The sequence below is a fragment of the Magnusiomyces paraingens genome (assembly GCF_902498895.1).
Source record: "Magnusiomyces paraingens strain CBS 517.90 genome assembly, contig: contig5, whole genome shotgun sequence".
NCBI lineage: Eukaryota > Fungi > Ascomycota > Dipodascomycetes > Dipodascales > Dipodascaceae > Magnusiomyces > Magnusiomyces paraingens.
Window position 1 is genome coordinate 2,671,050 of NW_022474071.1, and position 23,829 is coordinate 2,694,878.

A 23,829-nucleotide genomic window follows, 5' to 3' on the forward strand; every position below is an offset into this window, starting at 1 on the left:
ATTATTCATCATTTTGATATGGGTTCTAAGCGTCTTTCTGACAGTAATTTCTATTTACAATTTCATCTACGTTATTTTCACTAAAAAAAAATACACATTTTTCAGTAGGCCTATAAACGAAAAGCCTACTGTGTCTTGCTGTCATTTAGTTCAGGTTCCGTATACAGATCAGTCTGTTGAACCTGAAAGCGAACAGTTCGGTGAAAAGTCAGGCAGTTTTTTTTGTTTTTTTTTGAAAACCATATCTTTTGCCAAAAGAATTGCAAAGATTAAAAAGTCAAAAAAAAGAACCACATCTGTTTGGGAGGTAGAAATATGGAATCCTTCAGAGTTCAACTTGTACTTCCTCTCAGTTTTTTCTCCTTTAAATGTTTTTCTAATCTGGTTTAACTATACTTCAATTCTGATGATTACCATTTTTATACCAATTCTTTCTTTATTTTTGTATTTATTGATTGACATGTTCATATCATTACAAAAAGATGAAAAAGCTATTCATGGCGAGTTTATATCTGAATATGAAAAGCAAGTTGTGAAGCCATTAATTTCTGCTTCAAAACGCGATGCTATGGTTGGATCAGATGGATCAGTTGATTTTTACTTACCACTTAAAAATACCAAATACGATGAAAAGAATCTACTTACTCAAAGAGATGCTTTGGAAAACTCGCTGATAAATAATAACAATAATCATAGAAACGAGCCCATTTATTCAAATTATGAAGCCATCCAAGTTTATGGAACACCAGTATTTCCGTCTTCATTAGGTATTGCAAATGCAATAAGAAGACGTTCTGGCATGCCTGAACATGAATTACATTACAACATAGCTGGGTACTATACTAGTAAGCCGTTAGATTGTTTGGATTCCGAGTCTGAGATCATAGACACAAAGCAAACTCCTTATTATCAGTTTTCTGCAAGACAGTCAAAACTTTTACGAAGAATAAAGCAGAGGCACAGCTGAATCAAGTCTAAGTTTACCAATAAATTGAATTAAATTAAGTTGATCATTGCATGATGAACTAAAACATATCTATTTCTAAGAATAAGTACTAACACTAAGCCAATCAAACAGGCTAGACAAAACAAAGAAAGTAAGACTAAAAATGCCAAAACTTCTACATACTATAGATCATCCCATCCAAACACAAGTTCTTGGGCTTTTTTACCGGTCCAAGAAAACCACCCTGTTTTACCAGCTTGCAATCGTTTTGACGATGACATGTTTGAATTAGCGCTTTTATCATTTTCTTGTGCATATCGAAATAACAACGGGGAATGCAACTGCTTTGCAGGGGAATTAAATATATTTTTCCCATCTTTTATGGCTTTGTGCTTACTACCAGTAATAATAGGGATATTCTCAGTTTTAGCACTACCTTTTTGATTTCCAAATGGTGACTTACTTGATCCATGCCCATTTAACTCATTTTTTTGTGGAGTTTTCAGTTGATCATTAGCAATCTTGTCTTTATCACTAACTGGACTCATCAAAGAAGATATATTAAAATACATTTCCTGAGTGTTAGCATCATTAATTAACATCGCACCTGCCTTTTCAAACTCTTTTAATTTCTGAGTAGTGGCAGGAACACACCCAATAATATACTGCCCTGCAAAGACAACACCATTTTCTTGAATAGCTCGAGCAGCAGACACTGGGTTTTCATATGTGATTTTCAACCAGTTTTTTCCAGTATGAATTTGAGTGGGATAATTCTTCTTTTCTTTAGAAGATTGATGAAGTCTTTTATTGGAATCGACGTTTTCGAGAATATTTCCAAACCTTGAGAAGTAAGAAACCACAGATTGAGTCAAAGAGGCCGGGAACCCAAAAATTATAACTGAAACAATATCTGCAGAAGCCGAGCTATTTGCTGCAGAAGAATTTTGCGAAGACCCGGATGTTACAGATTTAGAGGCAGCTGAACTAGACAATGATGTGGTTGAGTTGCCAAATCCTGATGAAATGTGATTGTCTGGTTGGCTTTTAGTAGTTTTCTCATTCACAAAAGATCCAATTGAATTTCTAGGATCATTATCATAAATACTCTTAGTTGGTGGCGGATCTTCCTGAACAAAAGTTTTTTTTTTCGTATGTGAAGGTTTTGGAACTCCTGAAAAAGATGTCCCAAATGCAGTAGGCGATTGAGATGGTGATAAGGATGATTTTCTGTGATGTAATGAGGTCGAAGACTTTTCATTTTTGTTGAAAGAACTTACATGCTTTTGAGTGGCCGATTGAAATGATTTGTATTTTCTTTCCTGAGCCCAGCTAGGTGTAATAACCGGACGACGATAACCTGATGACAAGGTAGAACCAAGATTTAAAGACAAGGTATTGTTACCATTATAAACAGGCGGCTGAAAATGATTAGATGGCTGTGAAAATGTTGGCACCGAATTGGAAGAATATTGGGATAACGGCAAAGAAGATGGAGCTTGGGAAATTGATACAGCACTTTGCCTGATTCCTTCTTCGGCCAAACTATGAATGACATTTGTATCGTTGCTGTAGGAAAAAGGTGATTGCATATTAAAAAGAGACTGGCTTGAATTATTTTGATTGATACTAACTTGATTTCCTTGTCCAAATAATGAATTCGATTGAGGTTGCCCTAAAAGTCCAGTTCCTCCTGTATTTGATTGTCCAAATAAGGGTTTATTTTGAGAACTTGTTGCAGAAGTAGAAGAATTAAAAAGTCCAGGTTTCTGTTGACCACCAAAAAGCCCAGTTCCAGGGTTAGTAGGTGTAGAAGAAGAAAACAAACTTGAGCTAGTTAGGTTGTTAGAGGCATTACTTGTATTAAACAATGAATTCGAGTTGTTTACTGGATTTAACGCATTTGAGCCAAAAACCGTTGGGGCATTGGAAGTAGCATTTGAACCGAATAAAGGTGCAGTTTTTGAAGTTGAAAAGTTTGAATTAGTACCTGAAAAAATTGGAGCGTTATTGGAACTATTTGAATTATTTCCAGAGCCAAATAAAGGTGTGTTTATTGAGCCATTGTTGGTATTAGAACTAAATAAAGAGGTAGAGTTGGGATTGTTATTTGAGCTACCAAATAAATTAGATGTAGAATTAGAATTTCCAAAAATGGAACCACTAGAATTAGTGGTATTATTTGTTGAAAACATGATAAATTCAATAAATTTAATAGTTCATTCGAAAAAAAATCGCCAGTGTCAAAATTTTCAGAGGGCTGTTGTAATGTTATATAATGCTATGGTTTTATAGAAAATTTATAGAAAATTTAAAATTTTAAATTTTTTTCAATGTAATCTTGACGACAAAAAAAGTTACCCTACCATTTTTTATCCACCTTTACAATCAAAGATTATAATATTTGCCACAAACTTATAAAGATTGATTTTAAACAATACCATTTTCACTATAATCATTGAATTATCTTCAACATTCTTTAATTTATCATGACACAAAAAATAGAAGAACAATTGCAATTTGCCCGAGAGTTTGCAAAAAATCAGCAACTTGCAGAATCTGAATCTACTTATCGTAGCATTTTGCAAACGCCTGCTCAGCATAATTCTATTATTATTGCCACCCAAGAAACAGCACTTTATGAACTAGGAAAACTTTATCAAGAGCATAAGTAAGTATATTAAAATATTTTAGACAAATAAAGTAATTATATTAACATTTACTTATAGGAAAGTTGACCAGCTTGCTGATTTGATTCGAACTTCTCGTGCTGTTCTTGGTTCATTTGCAAAGTCTAAAACTGCAAAAATTAGTGAGTATATTAAAACATTTTTACTTTAAATTCTAACTTGTTTAGTTCGGAACTTGATCGATCTTTTTGCCAACGTCCCCAATTCTACTGATATCCAAATTACAATCATTAAAGATTGCATAGAATGGGCTGTTTCTGAAAAACGTAATTTTCTTCGACAAGGCCTTCAGACCCGTCTTATATCTTTATATTATGAAAAGTGCGCTTATAACGACGCGATACAACTTATTAATACACTTTTAAAGGAACTTAAGCGTTTGGATGATAAAAATGTTCTTATTGAAGTTCAGCTTTTAGAAACAAAAGTTTATCATGCTCTTAGAAACATCCCTAAAGCTAAAGCGAGCCTTACTAGTGCTCGGACAAGTGCGAATGCAATTTACACCCCCCCTTTAATGCAAGCAAGTCTTGATTTAATGAGCGGAATCTTGCAATCAGAGGATAAGGATTACAAAACAGGTTATTCGTACTTCTACGAGTCATTTGAAGGATTTGCTGGTCAAGAGGATGCAAGAGCCTTGACAGTTTTAAAGTATTTGCTACTCTCAAAAATTATGCTTAATCTTTCGGATGATATTGATTCTTTATTGACTAACAAAACTGTTCAAAAGTATGCAGGACGTGATATTGACGCAATGAAAGCAATTGCATCTGCTTACTCGAACCGATCATTAAAGGAGTTTGAAACTGCTTTAGAAACATATGGAAAAGAACTGTCTTCTGACCCATTTATAAGATCCCATTTTTCAGATCTTTATGATACTTTGTTGGAGCAGAATCTTGTTAAGGTCATTGAACCCTTTTCTTGCGTAGAGATTTCTCACATTGCTGAAATTATTGGTTTAGATACAAGACAAGTTGAAGGGAAATTGAGTCAAATGATTTTAGATAAGGTATTTCATGGTGTTTTGGATCAAGGGAATGGTTGGCTTTTTGTTTACGACGAACCAAAGATTGACGCTACATATGGCGCAGCTCTGGAAACAATTAAACATATGTCTAATGTAGTGGACTTGCTTTACCAGAAGGCTTCTGCACTCAATTAAGATTTGGTACCAAATAAAGTAATTTCATTAAATAGTTTTTAGTTCTATGTCATTTAAAATCGATTAAAAATTATTCGAATATTCCGCGTTCACCATGGACAACACCGTCTGCGCAAGCATCAGCAATAGTTTCAAGAAATAAAGATAGCCGTCCGCTCTGAACAAACAAATCATATAATTTTAAGTCTTCCGATGCAACAAAAGTTGCGAGAGAAGCAGCCTCCTTTAGAAATGAAGGATCCGCTAATTGTGCTTCAATAAAAGTTCTAAGAAGCTCAATTAAGAGGAAAGGAATATAACGGGTTCTTAGTCTGAATATCAGTTGTTTCGTAGTATTATCAACCTTTTCAGATTCTGTTATTTCAAATAACCAAGTGGCACATAAATTCTGAATAGAATCCGAAACTTTAGTGCAAAGAGTAATAGCATCTCTTTTCCAAAGTTCAGAGGGGATGTGCGGCTGGGATTGATTTTTAGTGTTTAGCGTTGAAGCATAGTTAAGATTCCAGATTTCGATTAACTCCAAACAGTTAAGCAATCGTTGGTATTCTCTTAGTTCAACTTCTAAACCTTCTGTTATGACAGATAATTCAAAATCTTCTTCAATAGAAATTCTTAACCGGTGCGTTTTATAAGATTTAAGAATCTTTTCAATGGGAATAAGCCTTGAAAATTCACGGACTGTTTGTATTTTCCCCTTATTCAATAGCATACGATATAATAACACACTCGTATGAATGCAATCGGACCACATTCCGTTATCCATATACCATTCAACTGCTTTGCATATACGTTTATCAGATTCTGAAACTTCACTTGAAAATTCAAAAGTGGAAGTATGTATATCTTTATCATCATAAAGATCAAAAATATCAGAGACCGCACGCCGTATTGTATTTTCAATATCCAAGCCATACTTTTTTGCAAGAGCAATATGCATACGTCTCTCATTCGGATCTTCAATATCAGCTAAAACAATCGAATAAGCTGTTAAAGCCGTTTCATTAGAAAGATAAGAAACATAAAGAGGTATCAGATTAGAATGATTCGATGTTCTCAAAATCTCAATGTAAGTTTGAATTATAATATCTCGATTTTGCTCTTCCCCAATTGTTTGACCTATTTGCTGAAGAAAAAGCATAACATGAATAGCAAAACGTATAGAGTTCTCAAGATCTTGTCCTTCTTCTTCCATTTCATTATCATCGCCTTGGAGCAAGTATTCAATTTTTTTTGCCGTATAATCAACTATGAAATCAAGTTCGTTGTTTATAATGGCGGAAATAAAGCGACGACATGAATGTTGACTTTCCTTCTTAATTTGAGAATTGGGTGAATTCGAAAGCAAATTAAGAATTTCGGCAGATGATGTGAAATCACTTTGAGGAACTTTTATTAAAGCAACATCCTTCTCAATTCGATTTTTTTCAAAAAGAGATTGCTCAGCTTCAGATGTTACAAGAGATGATAAGTATAAAAGAAGTTGCGTTTCCCATGTGTGACTAAGACTCAACACTGAAGGTATGTCAGAACTTAAAATTCCATATATACCGCGTTCATATGAACTCAAGGTATTATCCTGAGTTAATTGCCAGCACATTCTTCTCCATAAAGCTTTATTCAAAATCCCATTTGCGGAACCACCCTGTAGATTAGAACCTTCTATAAATGAATCAAAGTATTCATATATACCAGCAATAGCAAGAGATAAAGATATATTACCAGTCAAATCACAAAAATTACAAGCTTCTTTGTATTTTCCAGCCTGCATAAGTTCAAATATATACCGAAATACTTGTTCGTCATACATTTTATCTTTATTTTCAATGTTTTTCTTTTGACGAGAAGGAGCATCAATATCAAAGTCGGTAATAATACTGTTTGGAAACCCTAATCGTTGGGTTTGAGTAAGGGTATTTTTTGTATAAAGCCATTTAGTCCCAATAATGTCAGAAGGCTCGGAAGAGTAAACTAAGAAGTGCTGTAACCAAAGTATAACAATCCAGTTTTCTCGATATCTGGGACTTTCACGAATTCTATGCTCTTGGATTGCAGCATCCGATGAATACTGACGAACAGTGAAGTTAGGAGGGAGTTCTGAATTTCGAAATCTAAACATGAAGTTAGGAAAACTAATTAAATTTTGTTAAGAAAAAAAAGTGCTTACATTAATAATCGATCCAACAAATTCCATACTTTGCACTCAAGATTATACCATGAAAAAACAGAGTCATCAATATCTCTTTCTTTAGATATTAAAAATGCTCTAGATGAATGTTAATTTTTTTCTCAAGCTTATTTTTCTTGACATGACATACTTTTTAGAAATGGCATTGGAGAATTCCTTTAAAACATCAAATGGATCATTATATTGTCCAAATTTCAATTTCTCAAGAAAATCGGAAAAAAGAAAAAACTCATCTATATTTGTATTGTCGTTCAGAAAAGTCATGATATCATGAGTTGATTTGATTTAGGAAGAGCTTGTTTTACAGATATTAAGTATTGTTGTTGAATAAAGTGGTGAAAAAAAAAACATCGAAATAAGCCTTACAGGGTTGTTACATTTATATGTAATAGAGATATTTTGTAATAAGCAATTATTATATAATATCTTACACTACATTCTATAAAAATAGTACTTCAGAAACTTTAATGATAAAGATCATTCAATATTCAAACTTAGGTGGAGAGGGTATTAAGTGTATGCTCTTGTAAACAAATTGCAGATTCATTTATCTGAATAGTTAAGCAGATTATTAAATTTAGGTAATTTTTGAACTTTGGTCAAATACATAGTTCTATTCATTTTTTTCACTCAAGCTCTAAATCTCCAACAATAGCATCATCATCATCGTAATCACCATTTTCATTTTCAGAAACTTGGGCTAGGTCGTATTCTTCTTCATCATAAGATTCAGGGTAAGTGGCTAAAGAAGAGCTGTCTCTCCTTCGGCGTTCATGTTCTCTTCTTAATGAAGAAGAAAGCTCATGAGTTCTTGTAGCTGTTAAATAAAGATAAACTACTCTTTTCCGACGTTTATTAAAAAAAAACCACATATAACACCACAAGGTCCCAGGTCCCAAATCGTTTAAAAAAGAGTCAGATGGGGTATGAGAGTATACAGCACATTCTTTCAAGCCAATATGATCATCTAAAGACTCCCACAAAGTTGGTGGAAGAGGCATACCAACACTAAAAATTAGATTATTAAAAGTGTTTAATACACTAGTAACTGATGGTTCACGGCGAAAATCAGAAGGTTGAAGAGAAGAGAAGTCATGATCAGGATGTGTTGAATTTAATACCGATATTAAATATCCGAAAGCCTTTCTAGATGCAGCTTGATCGAGGGGACCAAATGGAGATGAATTTAACGAAAAAGCAAGAGCTGGAGGCAAAGAAGACCCTTGTACTTGAGAGTGATTTTTTCCATTGGTTTCTTCGTTTGGATAATTAATAGCTAGAGTAGAACGATCAGAATGAGAAGATGGTGGTGAGATTAAAGCGAGATTGGAACTGTTTGGAGGTGAGAAGGATTTTGAAAGTGAACCATCAGAAATGATGTTTGAATATTGTAAAAGAGCATCTTGTTGAAGTGAATTTAGGTGCTTATCTATGGTCCGATATAACTTTCGGTCATAAGATTGAGGCTTTGTGGAAAAAAGTTCAACTCCTCCTTGAACACGAAGTTCTGCTGTTTCAAATTTCAAAATGGAGTTTAATTTATCTAAATCGGTAAGCTCTAAAAACTGGAGTCCCAAATACCTAAGTCAATATTAAGGATGGCGGGGGAAGTTATCATAGTCATACCTTCATAGTAGGCAACTGTGTATTTCAAAATGGTTGTCTGGGACACAACTATTGGAGGTTTGGTTGGTGATCAGGTAAAGTTTGGAAAAGAAAAAAAAAAGTTAAAAGGGCTGGTACAACCCATTGTTGCATCGTCACAAGATCTACTAACTTTAAACCAATCAGTGTTTTTAACAAGCCCACAAATAATCAAAACTTCAACTATAGGTATATTATATTCAACATTTAAGTTAAGAAAAATAATACACTATCATAATTTTGAATTCATTAAAACATCATTAAAACATTAAAACACCATTAAAACATCATTAAAACATCAATTCTACTTATAATTTTTTTAGACCGTATATTTATATGGTCTTATAACATTCTACAAAAAATACTCTGCAGCAAGACGTCGCATAGGCATGATTTTAGAACCTTCTAGCTCGCTTACTTGAGTGTGGAAAACTTTATAATTTCGCTCCAGATTGTCATCAATCTGCAATATTGCAGCAACATTACCACATCGATAACAGTAGTTCGGTGCAGACCAAACAGTTACTAAAGATTCGTTAAACATTTCTTTATATCCTTCTAATATTAATTGATGTGCTCGTGCAATCAGCGAAGTATTATTAAAATGATTAAACATATGAACAGGATGTGGACCAAACAGATATCCTGCTCCTCTTGGGGAAGTACTCCACTGAGAAGTTTTAAATGTATTTGGATAGTTTGGGCTATCATCAGGACTTATGCCATTAGTGCGATAAAAAGGTGCTTCATCATATATTTGTTCCTCTCTTTTTTCATCTGAGTTGGTAATTTTATCATCATGGTCATTAGTCTTTATTTTCATAAATTGTTTGTCATTTAAGTCGTTTCCGGTGGATTTTTGTTGAGGTTCATTATTAATAAAATATGAAGCATTTATTTTCCGATTTACTTCATCTTCATTATCTTTATTGTTATTAAAATTTTGATTTAGTCGTGAATGTGCTGATTTTGAGTCTGCTAAATACATATCAAGATCTTCGTCTTGAACTAATTCATTAGATGGATCATCATCGTCATCGAAAACATCTGAAGGAATTTCTGTTGGTCCGTCAAGGTTATCGTCAGGATCAGACCAAAGAAGGTCACACATAGGACCATCGTGAGGAACTTCTTGCTTTCGATCGATAAACCGAATTTGGTTAATGTATTTTACTGCCGGAGAAAGACCCCCATGAACACAAAATACACCATGTGGCCCACCAACAAGAGCGGAAAGAGCTAAGTAATCAAAAACGTTACAACACAACCTCCAAACATAAGAAGATCCATATTTTCGCATGCATTCATCATAAAAACCATATGTAGTTGTAATTTGGCGAGATTCATGATTTCCGCGTATTAGCGTTATTCGATCAGGATATCTGACTTTGAGGCAGAGTAATAATAGAAAAGATTCAACCGAGTAAAAGCCACGATCAACAAAGTCCCCTAAAAACAAATAATTTGTAAATGGACATTCTCCACCAACACTGAAAAGTTCTAATAAATCATGAAATTGACCATGAATATCGCCGCAAATTGTAACAGGGGTATATACTAGTTGTACATTTGATTCTTCTATTAAAAGTTCTTGGGCTTTGTAACAAAGCTGTTTTACCATTTCTTCAGGTACATGGCGAAAAGTTCTTAATAGTTCGATAGTCTCGTCGACTAGAGACATATTTGGATTTATGAAAATATAGGTAAGGGTAAATACTGAATTTAACAACAGTAGTTATTACGCGTTTGTTTTCTCAACCCATGAAGAAATTCCAAAAAAATAAAATAAAAGTAATATAGAAACATGTAACTGATAAGTTACATAATATTATTTTGTAATAAAAGAAAAATAAACCTTCATTTTATGATAGGATGAGATAATGCTTATGTAATCAACACATTAAATTTTACATCATTGCTATTTTTACTACTATACTACTATTGCTACAGTTGTTACTGTTGCAAAAGAATTTCTAATTATGATATCATTCATTACGATCGAGCTGAATTGATTTTTTTTTGTTTCATCCGTTAATCAAATTTATTTCTGAAAAAAAAATTATAACTAATTTCTCAATTAAAATAAACCCCCATGATTCTTTGCAAAACGGTTATAAATTCTAAGCTTAACCTTGATGAAGCCTTGCGTCCAAATCCAATAGATACCGTCATCACAATACAGCCGCCTCGAAAACACATTTTTCTGTGGAGAAAAAAACATACGGCTTTAAAATGTAACCATAAAAAATTTTGACCCTTTCCGGATTTGGAAAGCAAAAGCAGTAATACATTAAGTACCGACATGCATTTAAAAATGAATTTCTCTTAGTTAGGATTTCCAATGTTGTTATTCTTACTTTTTTAGCAAGCAATAAAATAGAATCTTTTTTTGAAAAAATATTTAAATGTCAAGAAAGGAAATCATTTTTTTTTTAAAAAAAGAAAATAGAAAAAAAAGAAGAAAAAAAAAAAAGAAAATGGAATAGCAAGGAGGCGGTGGTCATTTTTCTTAGTTTAGAATGTGTTACGCGTAATACATTGCTGGTTTCGTGCAGCTGCCGCCTTGTATTTTGTTTTTCCAAATTTGTATTTAATGGTTCACAATTCTTTTAATTCTTACATTTTTAATTTTTTTTTTTCTCTCCCCCCTTCTTCTTTCCCTTTTTTATTTACTTACTCTGTTTGATCCACTTTCTAGTAACATTTTGATTTTGAATTTATTATGGCGGATGATAGCTCAGAGTCAACACCAACAAACTCCATCTCTACCTTTGGTGTTTCTGTGGTCATTAACGGTGTTATTCTTCTTGTATCTATAATTGGATTTCTTATTCTTCGTCCTCTTCAAAGTCGAATTTACCAGCCACGCTCAACAATTGACACCGTTCCAGCTAATGAACGACCACGCCCTCTTAAAAGCGGTGTTTTTGCATGGCTTCAGGATCTTTTAACACGTAAAGAGTCTGACATTCTTCAAGATGCTGGCCTTGATGGCTATTTTTTTCTTCGATATCTTCGATTCAATGTTCTTATATCTTTTGTTGGAGTTATCGTTTTATTTCCGATTCTGTTATCAGTTAACGGCACTGGTGGTAATGGCCAACATGGATTTGATTTACTTTCTTTTACCAATGTGAAGAATCCTAAACGGTTTTATGCACATGTTTTTTTGGGTTGGATGTTTAATGGTTTTATTATCTTTTCCCTTTACAGAGAATTTGTTTATTATATTGGTGTTAGACAAGCTGTCTTAACTTCTCCAGCTTATAGTAACTTGATTTCATCTCGAACAGTACTCATTCAAACGCTCCCTAATGAATACCTCGATGAGGCAAAGCTTAAACATCTTTTTGATGGTGTTAAGTTTATTTCAATTAGTAGAGTCCAAAAAACTCTTGTCGAAAAAGTAAATGAAAGAAACGCTTTAGCCATGAAGGTAGAAGCTGCTGAAACAAAATTATTAAAAACCGCTATTAAAAACAGACTCAAGGCTGAAAAGAAGGCTTTAAAAAATTCCACTGCACCCGCACCTATGTCAGGTTCTGATATCAATGATTATGTTCCGGAAAAAAAACGACCAACCCATAAACTTAAATTTTTGATTGGCAAAAAAGTCGACACAATAGAATACGGCAAAGAGCATATACCTGAGCTCAATGGAGAAATTAAATATCTTCAAGAAAGACATAATGATGCAAACCCCTTGAATTCGGTTTTCATTACTTTTCATACTCAAGAACAAGCTGAAGTTGCAGTTCAGGTTTTGGCACATCACCGTGCCCTTCACATGTCTCCCCGATATATTGGAATTACTCCTAATGATGTCATTTGGATGAATCTTAGAATGTTTTGGTGGGAGCGTTTGGTTCGTCATTGGGGAGCTATGGCATTCATTATTGCTTTAATTATTTTCTGGTCTATTCCCGTCGCCTTTGTTGGTTTGGTTTCTAATGTTAAGTATTTGATGCAAAAGATTTCTTGGCTTGAATGGCTCGGCAATATACCTAGCTGGATTTTTGGTGCTATATCTGGCTTCCTTCCTTCTGTCTTACTGGCTGTTCTTATGGCTCTTCTTCCCATCATTCTTCGTCTCATGGCTAAAATTTCTGGTGTGCCATCAGGATCTTTAGTAGAACGTTACGTTCAAGGTGCTTATTTTGGGTTTCAAGTTGTTCAGGTATTTTTGGTTACTACTTTGGCGTCTGGTGCAACCTCCGTAGTAACACAAATTGTCGAAGACCCAACCAGTGCAATGAGTCTTTTAGCCAGTAATTTGCCCAAATCCTCTAATTTTTACATTGCATACTTTTTACTTCAAGGTTTTTCAATTGCAGGTACTTCTTTGTTACAAATTGTTGCGTTACTTCTCTTTCATGTTCTTGGAACATTATTAGATTCCACTCCTAGAAAGAAGTGGAGTAGATGGAATATCCTAGGAACTACTGGATGGGGAACCGTTTTTCCTGTTTACACCAATCTTGCGGTTATTGCAATTACCTATGCTATTATCAGTCCAATTTTATTAGGGTTTTCTGGTGTTGCCTTTTTACTTCTTTATCTTGCTTATCTCCATAACCTTATTTTTACGGTCCAACCATCCGACGGAAGAGGAATCTATTATCCCAGGGCACTTTCTCAAACATTTACCGGACTTTACTTGGGAGAGGTATGCCTTTTAGGGCTGTTTGTTGTTGCAAAATCCTGGGGTCCCCTTGTTTTGGAAGCCATTTTGATTGGTGTGACAGCATTTGCACATATAACATTTAACCAAGCATTTGAACCTCTACTTTTTAGTCTTCCAAGAAATTTATTAAAAGATCTTTCGACAAAGAATTTAATTACTAGTGAAACCCAACCTTTAATTGGGAAAGATGGTGCAGTTGAACTCCAAGAAATACATACCGACAGCCCAGAAAAACACACTCACAACGCTAGTTTAGATGATACTGTACCTCTTTCAACAGAAACACACCTTGAAGAGGGTATTCCTGAATCTACAGCATTGGAAAAACTTGGGCCAATTGGTCAATATTTAAAGCCCCACGTGTATTTAACACCTTTTCTTCTTCAGAAAAACTTTTTAGGTCCTAGATTCAAAGAAAGTCCATCTTTGCTTTCTAACGAAGAGGAGTCGCTTGCCTATGCGCACCCAGCGGCTTCGGCAACTAATCCAATTGTATGGATTCCAAAAGATCCCTACGGGCTTTCAGAGATTGAGGTTTCCAATTTAAAACAAAATGACATCGATGCTACCACTGAAGGAACTTGGTTTGAGATTGATGAAAATAAAAAGAAGATTAAGCAATTTAAATGGGGGCCAATTGAGCAAATTCCTATCTGGGAAAAACCAAAGCAGTATTAAATTTTTCTTCTTAGCTTTGACTTTTCCAGTAACTATTTTTTTAATATCTTTAATTTCTTTAATTCCCATTAATTCTTGCTTTGTTTTGTTTGCTGTTAGTTTTGTTAATAATTAATATATGTGAAAATAATTAAAATTAATTTCTTAAGCTTAATTCCTCGCTTCGCTGACATTAAGAAACACTATTTGATAGTCTTAGTTACGACGGCAATATCATAAATATATTATTTCTCACAATTAGTCATTATTGAATCAGAAATCATTTCCATCTGCTTTTAAAATTGTCAGTAAGTTGCTTTAAATAAATACTGTATATTATGTAGGTACAATATGTTTCATAGTTAATTTAAGTAAACATATAATTTAATTGGCATTAATTGTGTTTTAGGTATTTAACTTTTTCAGAGGTTATTAGTTTAAGTGATTATTAAATAACCCAAAAACAAAATATACCATTTATTTTTATTTATTTTATTTTTTTTTTTTTTGCTAAACACCACGTCTTTTTCCTACTAAAGGAATCTACTAAAAAATGTCTGTATACTCAACCAGAAAAGTGGGTACTCCGAATACCCTTGACTATAAAGTTTATATTGAAAAAGATAAAAAACCTATTTCAGCTTTTCATGACGTTCCACTTTATGCCAATGCTGAAAAAACGATCTTTAATATGATTGTTGAGGTACCTCGTTGGACCAATGCCATATTTGAAATTTCTAAAGAGGAAGAATTAAATCCCATCCTTCAAGACACTAAAAAAGGGAAGTTAAGATTTGTCAGAAACTGTTTCCCCCATCACGGTTACATCCATAACTATGGAGCTTTTCCACAGACATGGGAGGATCCTAACTCTGCCCTTCAAGAGATAAAAGCTAAAGGTGATAATGATCCTTTAGATGTTTGTGAGATTGGCGAAACAGTTGGTTATACCGGACAGGTTAAACAAGTGAAAGTTCTTGGGGTGATGGCTCTCTTAGATGAAGGAGGAGGAACTGATTGGAAAGTTATAGCCATTGATATCAACGACCCTCTTGCTCCTAAGCTTCACGATATTGAAGACGTGGAACGACATCTTCCAGGTCTACTACGCGCAACTAATGAGTGGTTTCGAATCTATAAAATTCCTGATGATAATCTTGAGAACCATTTTGCTTTTTCTGGCGAATGTAAAAATAAAAAATATGCTGAAGAAGTTGTCCGAGAATGTAACGAAGCATGGGAAAAGTTAATTACAGGTAAAGTTGATTCTAGAAACATCGCACTTTCAAATACTTCATTGGAAAATGCTACAACAATTTATAAAGATAATATACCTCAAGGCCAAGATCTTCCTGCTGCCCCAATAGACCCTTCTATTGACAAATGGTTTTTCATTTCTAGTTAATCTGTGTAGAATTGACATAATTTCATAAAATCCTATTAAATCCAAGCTAGTTTAGCATTCGCGACAAACTTATTAATTTTTTCAAGATCCTTAGATGCATTTGTTTCAACTCCACCACTTACATCCACACCAATTACTCCTTTTGTAGAAAAAACAGTGCTTACATTTTCTGGATTTAGCCCCCCTGCAATGATAAAGCGGGCTCCTAAATTCACATATTCATCTAAAACTGTGCGATCTACTAATTTGCCTTCACCACCAAGAGGACTATCAATTAATGCCAATGAATAGTAATTAGGGGCTAAGCACTGCTCAAATTCTGGTGTATTCGGTGTAAATCTTTTTATAACGGGCACGGGAATATCTTTCGCCCATTCAATCGGTTCATCTCCGTGAAGCTGAACATAATCTAAATGAAATTTTTTTTGAAGTTCTAACACTTCTTTCAAAGGTTGGTTTCGAAAAACACCCACAAGATAAGGCCCGCTACTTCGAGGTTTGATACTGTTATATTCAAACACAGACATATTATTTAAACACTCTGTTTCGATTATCTCTGTGCCCCTATATGTTTTAACAAGATCAGATATCTTTTTAGCAACATCATGGGAAACTGATCGACTTCTGTTAGGGACCATTATCATTCCAAGCATATTTGCACCAGCAGTTATTGCCTCTTTCGCAGCTTCTATCGTGGTTAGACCACAAATTTTAACAATAGGAGGAAGATTCGTTCCATATTTAACTGTGTTAGTCTCAGCAGCCAAAGATAATTGAATTGATTGATTCCCCAACGTTATATTAATATATGCATTTTCCTCTTTAAAAATAATATTCTCATTGTCATCAATGTCTTTCAATAATTTTAAAAGTGGTAGCTCAAAATTGAAAGATTTTGAGCATATAATACCATCAGCTAAAATTAAATTATCGAAATATGATTTTTCACTCAAATTGATTTCACACAAAACAATTGGACGATAAACTAATGTATTAATAGCTTTTCGAAGCCTCGAAATATTTTTAGGAGAAGAAATATATACCCTAGAATTTAAAGACCCCAAAGTATAAACATCATTGGAACGAACATATGTTTTGTCTAGGGGTCCCTTTCCATGAAAAAGAACATTCAATATTTCATCGTTAGTATATCGATGCATTTTGCTACTAGAGGTCATAATTTTTTTTAAGTACAATTGTTATGTAAAGGTATGGATGAGTTTAAACAAACATGGTGTATCATGATCATATTGTTATCCATAAATTTTGAAATATTATTACGTAACATGTTACAAAATTTTGCAATGTTAATTTTCAAAAACTTTTTTTGTGAAGTAAACAAAAATATTTTTCTAACGTTGCAAACCATCATCAATTGAAATAATCTATTTTCAAAACATAATGTTTTAAAATCTGAATATAGGCTTATAATCGTATCTTTCACTGTTTGATTTGTTTATACCTAGATCATGAGCTCACAGAAATTTACAAATTCGTCTCAATGGTAAGTTTTTTTTATCTTGCTACTTAACACAGTTATCTAACTTTTTAGGACACACGAAACAGCCTATTATGCTTTAAAAGCAGGTGGAAGCTCACATATTCTCAAGTCACTTGACCTATACCTCAGACACCATTTACCTAGATTGCGAAAATGTTATGAAGTTATTGTTTCTAAGGATAAGTTTAATACTATTAATTATTCTTTTCCTCCTGAAAAAAATTGGTCTCGAGAAAAGATAGAAGAGGACCGACAAAATCTTGTTAATTTACTCAATATTGATACCGATGAGGCTTTAAGAATTGTTCTCCATGGTCATTTACGCGGTGTTCTTAATGCAGAAAAGCGGTTGGTTCATCATGTTCGCTTATATCTTTCTGAGCAACGACATTTATTAAAAATAGTAGCGTTGTTGTTTTCATATCGTGTCAATCTTCCTGATCATTTAAATAATGACTTCCAAATACTAGCTGATAAGTACTCCGCAGAAATTCTTGCTGAACCGAAACTTTTTAATGAATTGATAGATACAATTATTTCGAATTTTAAAAATCCAATTTTTTTGGAAAGGAGTGAGAAAAATGAGTTAGCTTCCTTATTTGTTAAAGAGGTATCTATTTTTTTTTGTCTTTTTCTTTTTTCCCTTATAAAAAACTAACATTTTTATAAAAAAATTTAGTCTTTACTTTTTCAAATTGATTTACTAAACTTATTGTTAGTTTCAATAACGAGTGTGATTCCTTCATCTTCGCTTCTTATCAAATCGTGGAGCGATGCCATAAAAATTACTGAATTTTTTTCATTTCCTCCTACTGCCAGTGATTTGAACACCGAAACCAATCTCATAAATACAATTTCCTCACTTTGCCTTGCAATAACAATTGCATTTTTCGATTTTGATCAGGATTTAAGTATTGAAGGTGTTTCTGTTTCTTATATCAACAATTCGAATGTATTGATTGACCTTCATGAGACATTTCTTTCTCTTTTGCCTTCAAAACCATCAGCATCTCCTGTTGTTTTAGGTTGGTCTTTCATTTTAAATGTTATTGCAGTAAGATCTGCTGAGTATAATGATGAAGGATTAAACCCTTTTTTTGCTAAAGCAATTCCGAAAACAATTTCTAGTCATAATGGCGATTTAAGTGAAATACCCAAATTTGAACTTCTTATGAAAGTCGCGTCTAATATAGCTCATGAGGCGTTGTCTCTTGATCCTTTTAGTATGTTAGAAAAAATGATTCGTATTTTACCTCAGGATCCTTTATATGCTTCAGTTTTTATGAGCTACATTAAAGCGAGTCTTCCGCATGTTGCCTTAACGGAATCTTTTTCTGATTGTATAAACGTTATTTTAAAACCATTTCCCAATATTGCTCAGGATTTGTTTCTAGATGAATTTGGTGATAAGCTATATGATTCGGCTGCTTTAAGGTTTCCTTTTGCAATTAGTCCTTTTCTCAAGCTTTCACAATGTTTGTCATCTAATGCTTTTGATGCTTTATCTAACCTCGATACTTTTATGCAAAAGTTACCTCGAAACTTTACCGATTATTGCTTTGTCGGTGACTCTAATAATATTATAGAACTGACCCAAAACATTTGTTTAATTCCTCCAATGACTGATATGGACGATAATAATAACAATAATAATAATACGATTGTTTTGCCTCCAAAAGTTTGTGGGACTATAAATAATATCGGAAATACAAGATATGTGATTTGGAATTACAAGTATAATGGATGGTCTTATCTTGGATGTTATTTGGAAAGAATTTGCAATGCTGCAAGTTTAAACAAGGCTAATTCATATCAATTTCCTTCAAAGATCGTTACGGAAATAATCCAACTTTTTACTTCAACTCTTACTTCTTTAGGCAATACCGACAAATGCAGACAATTTCTAACCATGGCAACCGAAAATTTAATCGAAACTGACATAATTGATCTCATTTTTCAAATAACTGAATATGCATTGTTTTTGAATTGTGATGAATTATCTTCTGTTTGTCTTGGTTTTGCTTCAGCTTTATTGAATGTTCTTCCTGACAGAGTGTGGTCTTTTTTGGGCAGAAGTTCGATATTAGGTCGTAATGGACAACAGAGTAGTATTTCTACAGTTTTGGGTTCCAAGGAAATTGTTGATGGACGATATGATCTCACTTTATCTGCTTTAAAGCTTATCAAATCATTGGTTGATTCTTCTGTTCGTACGATACTTGATTCCAAGGTTTCTACCAAAGTTAAATCCGATGTTGTTGCAAAATTTACAAGTCATACTGTCATGATATTTGAAAGTTTTTCGTATTGGGCATATTCGGATCCTCGTCAAAAAGTTGCAATTTCTTATGAATGTCTTTCAATCTTTACGAATCTTCTTCATTACAGTTTTGATATTGATGAAGTTTCATCTCTTGAAGACAAAGTTACTTCTCAATTAGAATCTGCTGCTTCTTATTTAACTAACCAGTTCTTAGCCCCTGAAAGGGTTATCACTAGAGCTTTGAAACCACTTTTAGGTGCAATTGAATCTTCAGCTTGGTCTATTACTTCTTTAGATTCTGATTATCCTTTGTCATCAGATGAAACGATTTTGATTTATTCTGTTTTAGCCTTTTCATCAGAATTAGTTAGGGCTAGAACATTTTTAAGGTTACCTCCTTCTCAACTTGAGAAAAGTTTGTTTTCTCTTTCACCTCATTTATCTATACTATTTACACGTTATCCTGCATTGCGAGTTGTTGTGATGGACTTATTCATTTCCATAATACAGTCTCCATGGCCGAGCCCTGAACAACCCTCACTTCTTGCTCATCTTGGAATGCATGCTCATATGTTTATTTCTAATTTAACGGGCTCTCTTCAAAATTCTTTGGAAAGTGAAGCTACTGTTATAAAGATCGCTGAATTTTTTTCAAGCATCATTGAAAGTCAACAAGAAGGCTTATCTATTCTTTTATTAACGGGAAGAGATACTCGTAAAGCATCACATATTGAACAAGAGGTAACTTCTCTTTTACAAGTTACTGAAAAAAAGGTGTCAATGGAGGATTCTGCTGATGAAGTACTTTTACCACTTCTAAGATCAATGGCTGCGGCTTATAGTAACTGGAAACTGGGGAAATTTTCCAGTAAGCCGGAGCTAGCTAAATCATTAATTCAGTTCGTTGACAATAGGCTTAAGCTTGATCTAACTGGTGAATTATTTGATGACTCTAAACTTGTTGAGTATTCATATAAGATTTCAATTGCTGAACAATCTTTGCTTATTTTTGCTGTTCAGTTGTTTAAATCACCTGAAGGGCCTGGAATTCAAAGGTTTATTGAATATTTACAGAAAGACTTCAAGATTTTGGACATCTCCGGTGTATTTTTTTCGATTGATAAACTTCAATCTCTTCAACATGAAAATCTTATTAAAAATTTTGATTTTCGGTGGCCTCAGCTTGGAGGTCTTAAAAAATTTGCCAAATCAAGATTTTTGCCTCTTACCTATGGTTCATCTTATATTTATGATTTAAATCTACTTGACATTGTGTTAGGAGATGAAAAATCATGGATGGGATACAGAAAAGAGGTGATTTCTGGAAACTTTTCTTATTCTTGGGTTGATTCTCAACTTCGGTTAACCCAAGCATGGTGTACATTTTGCACTTCTTTGGCAACTTATCTTTCTAAATGCCTTAAGATGGAAAATAATGCTATTCATAAAAACCTTTTGGTTATGTTAAATGAAGTTTCTGATATCGCTGTTGAGAAGGTTATAGCTGAAGAATACTCAACACCAGTACTTCTTAATTCAATTGAAACCCGCCTGAGTTTAGTTTTTATGATTAAATATGCGGCTTTTAAAGCAGGGGTTTCTACTAAAGCATATAGCAGTTTATTAAGGATTTACAACCTTCTTGCTTCCCCGGATTACAAGCTAATTGAAGGAATATCATTTAATGGCCGCCTAGATGCCCCAAGCATCACACATAAACAACTACTGAGATCCATCGCTATAATGCTTGAAGATTTTAAAGGCATTACCGAAAATAATATTCAAACTTATCAAATTCTACAGATTGTAACTGGTTTATTTGGTACTGTTGTGATAAATGGGATGATTGCTGCTGTTCAAGCTGCTATATCAGATCCAAAGGCTGGTGCTGATTCTAATATGGTGATAATTATATCCATTTTAAAGAAATGTTTGAATTTGGAAGGTATCAAAGGTTTATATCCTAAAGTTGCAAGCCTTCTTTCTGAGTCTCAGTGCGTTAAATCAGTGATGAGATTATATTCATATACAGATGTTCTCACGAATGCTAACGATGAATATGTTTATGGAGAGCTAGCACTGGCATATCTTTTAGAGTGGTTAAATATAGATCAAATACCTGATCAGTTAATTTCGAATGGACTTTTTGATTTGTTAATGGAAAGTCCTATTTCAAGAAAAATTCAAGAAGGCAAAGTCAAACCAACCACCAATTCAAAACTTCACAATTTGTGGGTCAAAGGAATACTTCCAATCCTATTAACATTACTTCAAAAAGTTGGTGCTCGCATTATCAGTGATGTTCTGGTTTTGATAGATTTTTTTTCTGAGCAGATCAAATTTTCCATGGGAGCTTGGAAAAACCCTTCAGAAATTACAGTTTCAGTCATTATTGAGTCAACACAGCTAATTTTACTTGTTGATATGCTTTATAAGCTTACCCCTTCTTCTGAAATGCTTTTACATCAGCTTCAGGATATTATTCCTCTAAGAGACGATCTCTTAAACTCTATCGACTACCTACTTTCACATCCGAGGTTTTTAAATGCAACCCTTATCGCAACTACAGCAGAAGAAAAGGGGCTTTATCTAATTGAAGATACAACCGATATTCCTGAAGGAAATAAACTTCTTTCATTAATACAAGAAGATCTAAAAGAATTTAGAGAATTAATCGAACGTTCAGATATAGGAAATTTTCAAATCTAAATGGTTTCCTGCTATTTTAATTTTTTCTCATATAGAATATGTATATTATGTATTTTTTTAATTTTCTCTCCATTGATGGGTACAATTTACACATTTATAAAATGTTGTCATAGGTTCATCAGCGGAACGAATTTGAAGTTGAAAAAAGTATGCTTTATCATGACCACATGTAGGACATTGAGTGCGTGTTTGATCAACATTGTCCCAAGAACCTTGACCTCCTAATACATCATCAATTTCTTTACGATCTGTCTTTCGTCGGTGATACATCACCATTGGTTCAACAATGGGAAACTCATAGGGGCATGTTCGGCATTCAAATCTGTTATAGCCTGATGAACCAGCAGAAATCTACCAAAAAAAATAATTAGTTTCTTTTAAAAAAAAAAAAAGAAAAAAAAATATTAAAACGAAGAATATTATAACAACATACTTGTAAAAGATTTGAACAATGTGGACAAAAGGTTAGCATTTTGGGCTTGTAAAAACTTTGAATTATATTCACCAAGAACACAAAGAAATTTTTATTAAAAAGCTTGATACTTTTAAATTTTTTAATTAGCTTAGTAAGCAAGATTGTTTTAATTATTTTCAATGTTTATCTTGCAGATTTTAACATATATGTTTAGTTATATAACTAAAAAAAATAATTATTAGGGGGTTCTAGTTTTTTATTTTCTATACGTTTACACGAAGATCTTTCACAAATGGTGCAATCAAAATCAAGGAAGCGACAAACAAATGACATAGATTTGAATGATACTGTAAAAAAAAATACAAGAAAGAAAATTAATAATGGAAAATCCCAAAAAAAAGATGATGTTGAAGATGATGATGAACTATTGAAAAATAGGGAGGATCTTGAAACATTGTTTTTAGATGGTTCTGAAGGTTATTTTGACCAACATAAAACAAGAGAGAAAATATCAACAACCCCATTTTCTCGTGCGCCAACCTTGGAATATAAAGAATTTATCTCATATGTTGATTCTTCTCGATCTTTTAATCAAGAAGCTCGAGAGTTCCTTTTTTCACTTTATCATACCATGTTCTCTCAGTGGTATTTTGAATTGACTCAAGGGTTTAGCTTGCTATTTTATGGTGTGGGATCTAAAAGAGGATTATTATTGGATTTTATTTCTTCTACAATACCACCGGAAATTCCAGTTTTGGTTGCTAATGGATATAATCCTTCAGTGTCTTTTAAAGAACTACTAAATTCTATAACACCAATTCTTGTGCCAGATTATAAATCGCTAAAATTCCCCAAAAATACACCCGATTTATTACAAGCACTTCTCGATTACCTTGATGAACAAAGAAAAAAAACAGAGTTAACTAATTTTGATGATACCAATTCTCCTAAAGTAGTAGTGCTTATAAATAATATTAATGGAGAATCCTTAAGAAGCGAAAAAGTACAAAGTTATTTAGCTCGACTTTTTTCAGCAAAAGAAGTGTGGTTTATTGCAAGCATTGATAATATTAATGCGTCTATGTTGTGGGATGCTGCAAAACTAGCAATTTTTAATTTTTTATGGCATGATGTGACTACATTTGAATCTTATGCCATTGAAACATCTTTTGACGATCCTCTTTCTTTAGGAAGCGTTCGTACTGCAGCAGGATCTAAAGGTGTAAAATATGTTCTCTCTAGTTTAACTCCTAAGGCTCGTGGCCTTTATAAGGTACTAATTCATTCTCAAATTGAAATAATGTCATTGAATGGCGGTGATATTAATATTCCAGGATCTATTCATGTTGCACTTGAAATGGGAAAATTGTACCAAAAATGCTTATCGGAGTTTCTTGTAAGCAATGAAATGAATTTTCGTACAATGCTTACTGAGTTTATAGATCATAAAATGATTGTTTTAACTAAGGATAATAGTGGAACGGAACTGGTTTTTATACCATACACTAAAGAAGCTATGGAAAAGATAATTGAAGAAGGTTTTTTAGATAATTAAATAT

At 33.3% G+C, this 23,829-nt stretch overlaps 11 protein-coding genes across 11 annotated transcripts; 6 read left to right on the top strand and 5 right to left on the bottom strand.

The window, feature by feature from the left end:
* Positions 1-406: 406 nt before the first annotated feature.
* On the top strand, positions 407-967 carry SAPINGB_P006470 (uncharacterized protein; the record flags this gene model as incomplete). The annotated part of the gene is made up of 1 exon (XM_032001181.1): positions 407-967. One exon carries the CDS (start codon positions 407-409, stop codon positions 965-967), a length of 561 nt encoding a protein of 186 aa, XP_031857072.1.
* A 161-nt stretch (positions 968-1,128) lies between these two features.
* SAPINGB_P006471 (uncharacterized protein) lies at positions 1,129-3,141 on the bottom strand (the record flags this gene model as incomplete). Its single annotated transcript, XM_032001182.1, has 1 exon — positions 1,129-3,141. One exon carries the CDS (start codon positions 3,139-3,141, stop codon positions 1,129-1,131), a length of 2,013 nt encoding a protein of 670 aa, XP_031857073.1.
* Positions 3,142-3,435: 294 nt separating this feature from the next.
* SAPINGB_P006472 (uncharacterized protein) lies at positions 3,436-4,804 on the top strand (the record flags this gene model as incomplete). The annotated part of the gene is made up of 3 exons (XM_032001183.1): positions 3,436-3,617; positions 3,676-3,758; positions 3,804-4,804. 3 exons carry the CDS (start codon positions 3,436-3,438, stop codon positions 4,802-4,804), a joined length of 1,266 nt encoding a protein of 421 aa, XP_031857074.1.
* Positions 4,805-4,874: 70 nt separating this feature from the next.
* SAPINGB_P006473 (uncharacterized protein) lies at positions 4,875-7,256 on the bottom strand (the record flags this gene model as incomplete). Its single annotated transcript, XM_032001184.1, has 2 exons — positions 4,875-6,915; positions 7,123-7,256. The coding sequence occupies 2 exons, from the start codon at positions 7,254-7,256 to the stop codon at positions 4,875-4,877; spliced, it is 2,175 nt and encodes a 724-aa protein (XP_031857075.1).
* A 362-nt stretch (positions 7,257-7,618) lies between these two features.
* SAPINGB_P006474 (uncharacterized protein) lies at positions 7,619-8,624 on the bottom strand (the record flags this gene model as incomplete). The annotated part of the gene is made up of 2 exons (XM_032001185.1): positions 7,619-8,557; positions 8,619-8,624. The coding sequence occupies 2 exons, from the start codon at positions 8,622-8,624 to the stop codon at positions 7,619-7,621; spliced, it is 945 nt and encodes a 314-aa protein (XP_031857076.1).
* Positions 8,625-8,988: 364 nt separating this feature from the next.
* On the bottom strand, positions 8,989-10,317 carry SAPINGB_P006475 (uncharacterized protein; the record flags this gene model as incomplete). Its single annotated transcript, XM_032001186.1, has 1 exon — positions 8,989-10,317. One exon carries the CDS (start codon positions 10,315-10,317, stop codon positions 8,989-8,991), a length of 1,329 nt encoding a protein of 442 aa, XP_031857077.1.
* A 1,041-nt stretch (positions 10,318-11,358) lies between these two features.
* Positions 11,359-13,998, top strand: SAPINGB_P006476 (uncharacterized protein; the record flags this gene model as incomplete). The annotated part of the gene is made up of 1 exon (XM_032001187.1): positions 11,359-13,998. One exon carries the CDS (start codon positions 11,359-11,361, stop codon positions 13,996-13,998), a length of 2,640 nt encoding a protein of 879 aa, XP_031857078.1.
* A 532-nt stretch (positions 13,999-14,530) lies between these two features.
* On the top strand, positions 14,531-15,382 carry SAPINGB_P006477 (uncharacterized protein; the record flags this gene model as incomplete). Its single annotated transcript, XM_032001188.1, has 1 exon — positions 14,531-15,382. One exon carries the CDS (start codon positions 14,531-14,533, stop codon positions 15,380-15,382), a length of 852 nt encoding a protein of 283 aa, XP_031857079.1.
* A 35-nt stretch (positions 15,383-15,417) lies between these two features.
* SAPINGB_P006478 (uncharacterized protein) lies at positions 15,418-16,020 on the bottom strand (the record flags this gene model as incomplete). Its single annotated transcript, XM_032001189.1, has 1 exon — positions 15,418-16,020. The coding sequence occupies one exon, from the start codon at positions 16,018-16,020 to the stop codon at positions 15,418-15,420; it is 603 nt and encodes a 200-aa protein (XP_031857080.1).
* An 831-nt stretch (positions 16,021-16,851) lies between these two features.
* SAPINGB_P006479 (uncharacterized protein) lies at positions 16,852-21,855 on the top strand (the record flags this gene model as incomplete). Its single annotated transcript, XM_032001190.1, has 3 exons — positions 16,852-16,886; positions 16,935-17,493; positions 17,563-21,855. 3 exons carry the CDS (start codon positions 16,852-16,854, stop codon positions 21,853-21,855), a joined length of 4,887 nt encoding a protein of 1,628 aa, XP_031857081.1.
* A 1,046-nt stretch (positions 21,856-22,901) lies between these two features.
* SAPINGB_P006480 (uncharacterized protein) lies at positions 22,902-23,825 on the top strand (the record flags this gene model as incomplete). The annotated part of the gene is made up of 1 exon (XM_032001191.1): positions 22,902-23,825. The coding sequence occupies one exon, from the start codon at positions 22,902-22,904 to the stop codon at positions 23,823-23,825; it is 924 nt and encodes a 307-aa protein (XP_031857082.1).
* Between the last annotated feature and the right edge of the window lie 4 nt (positions 23,826-23,829).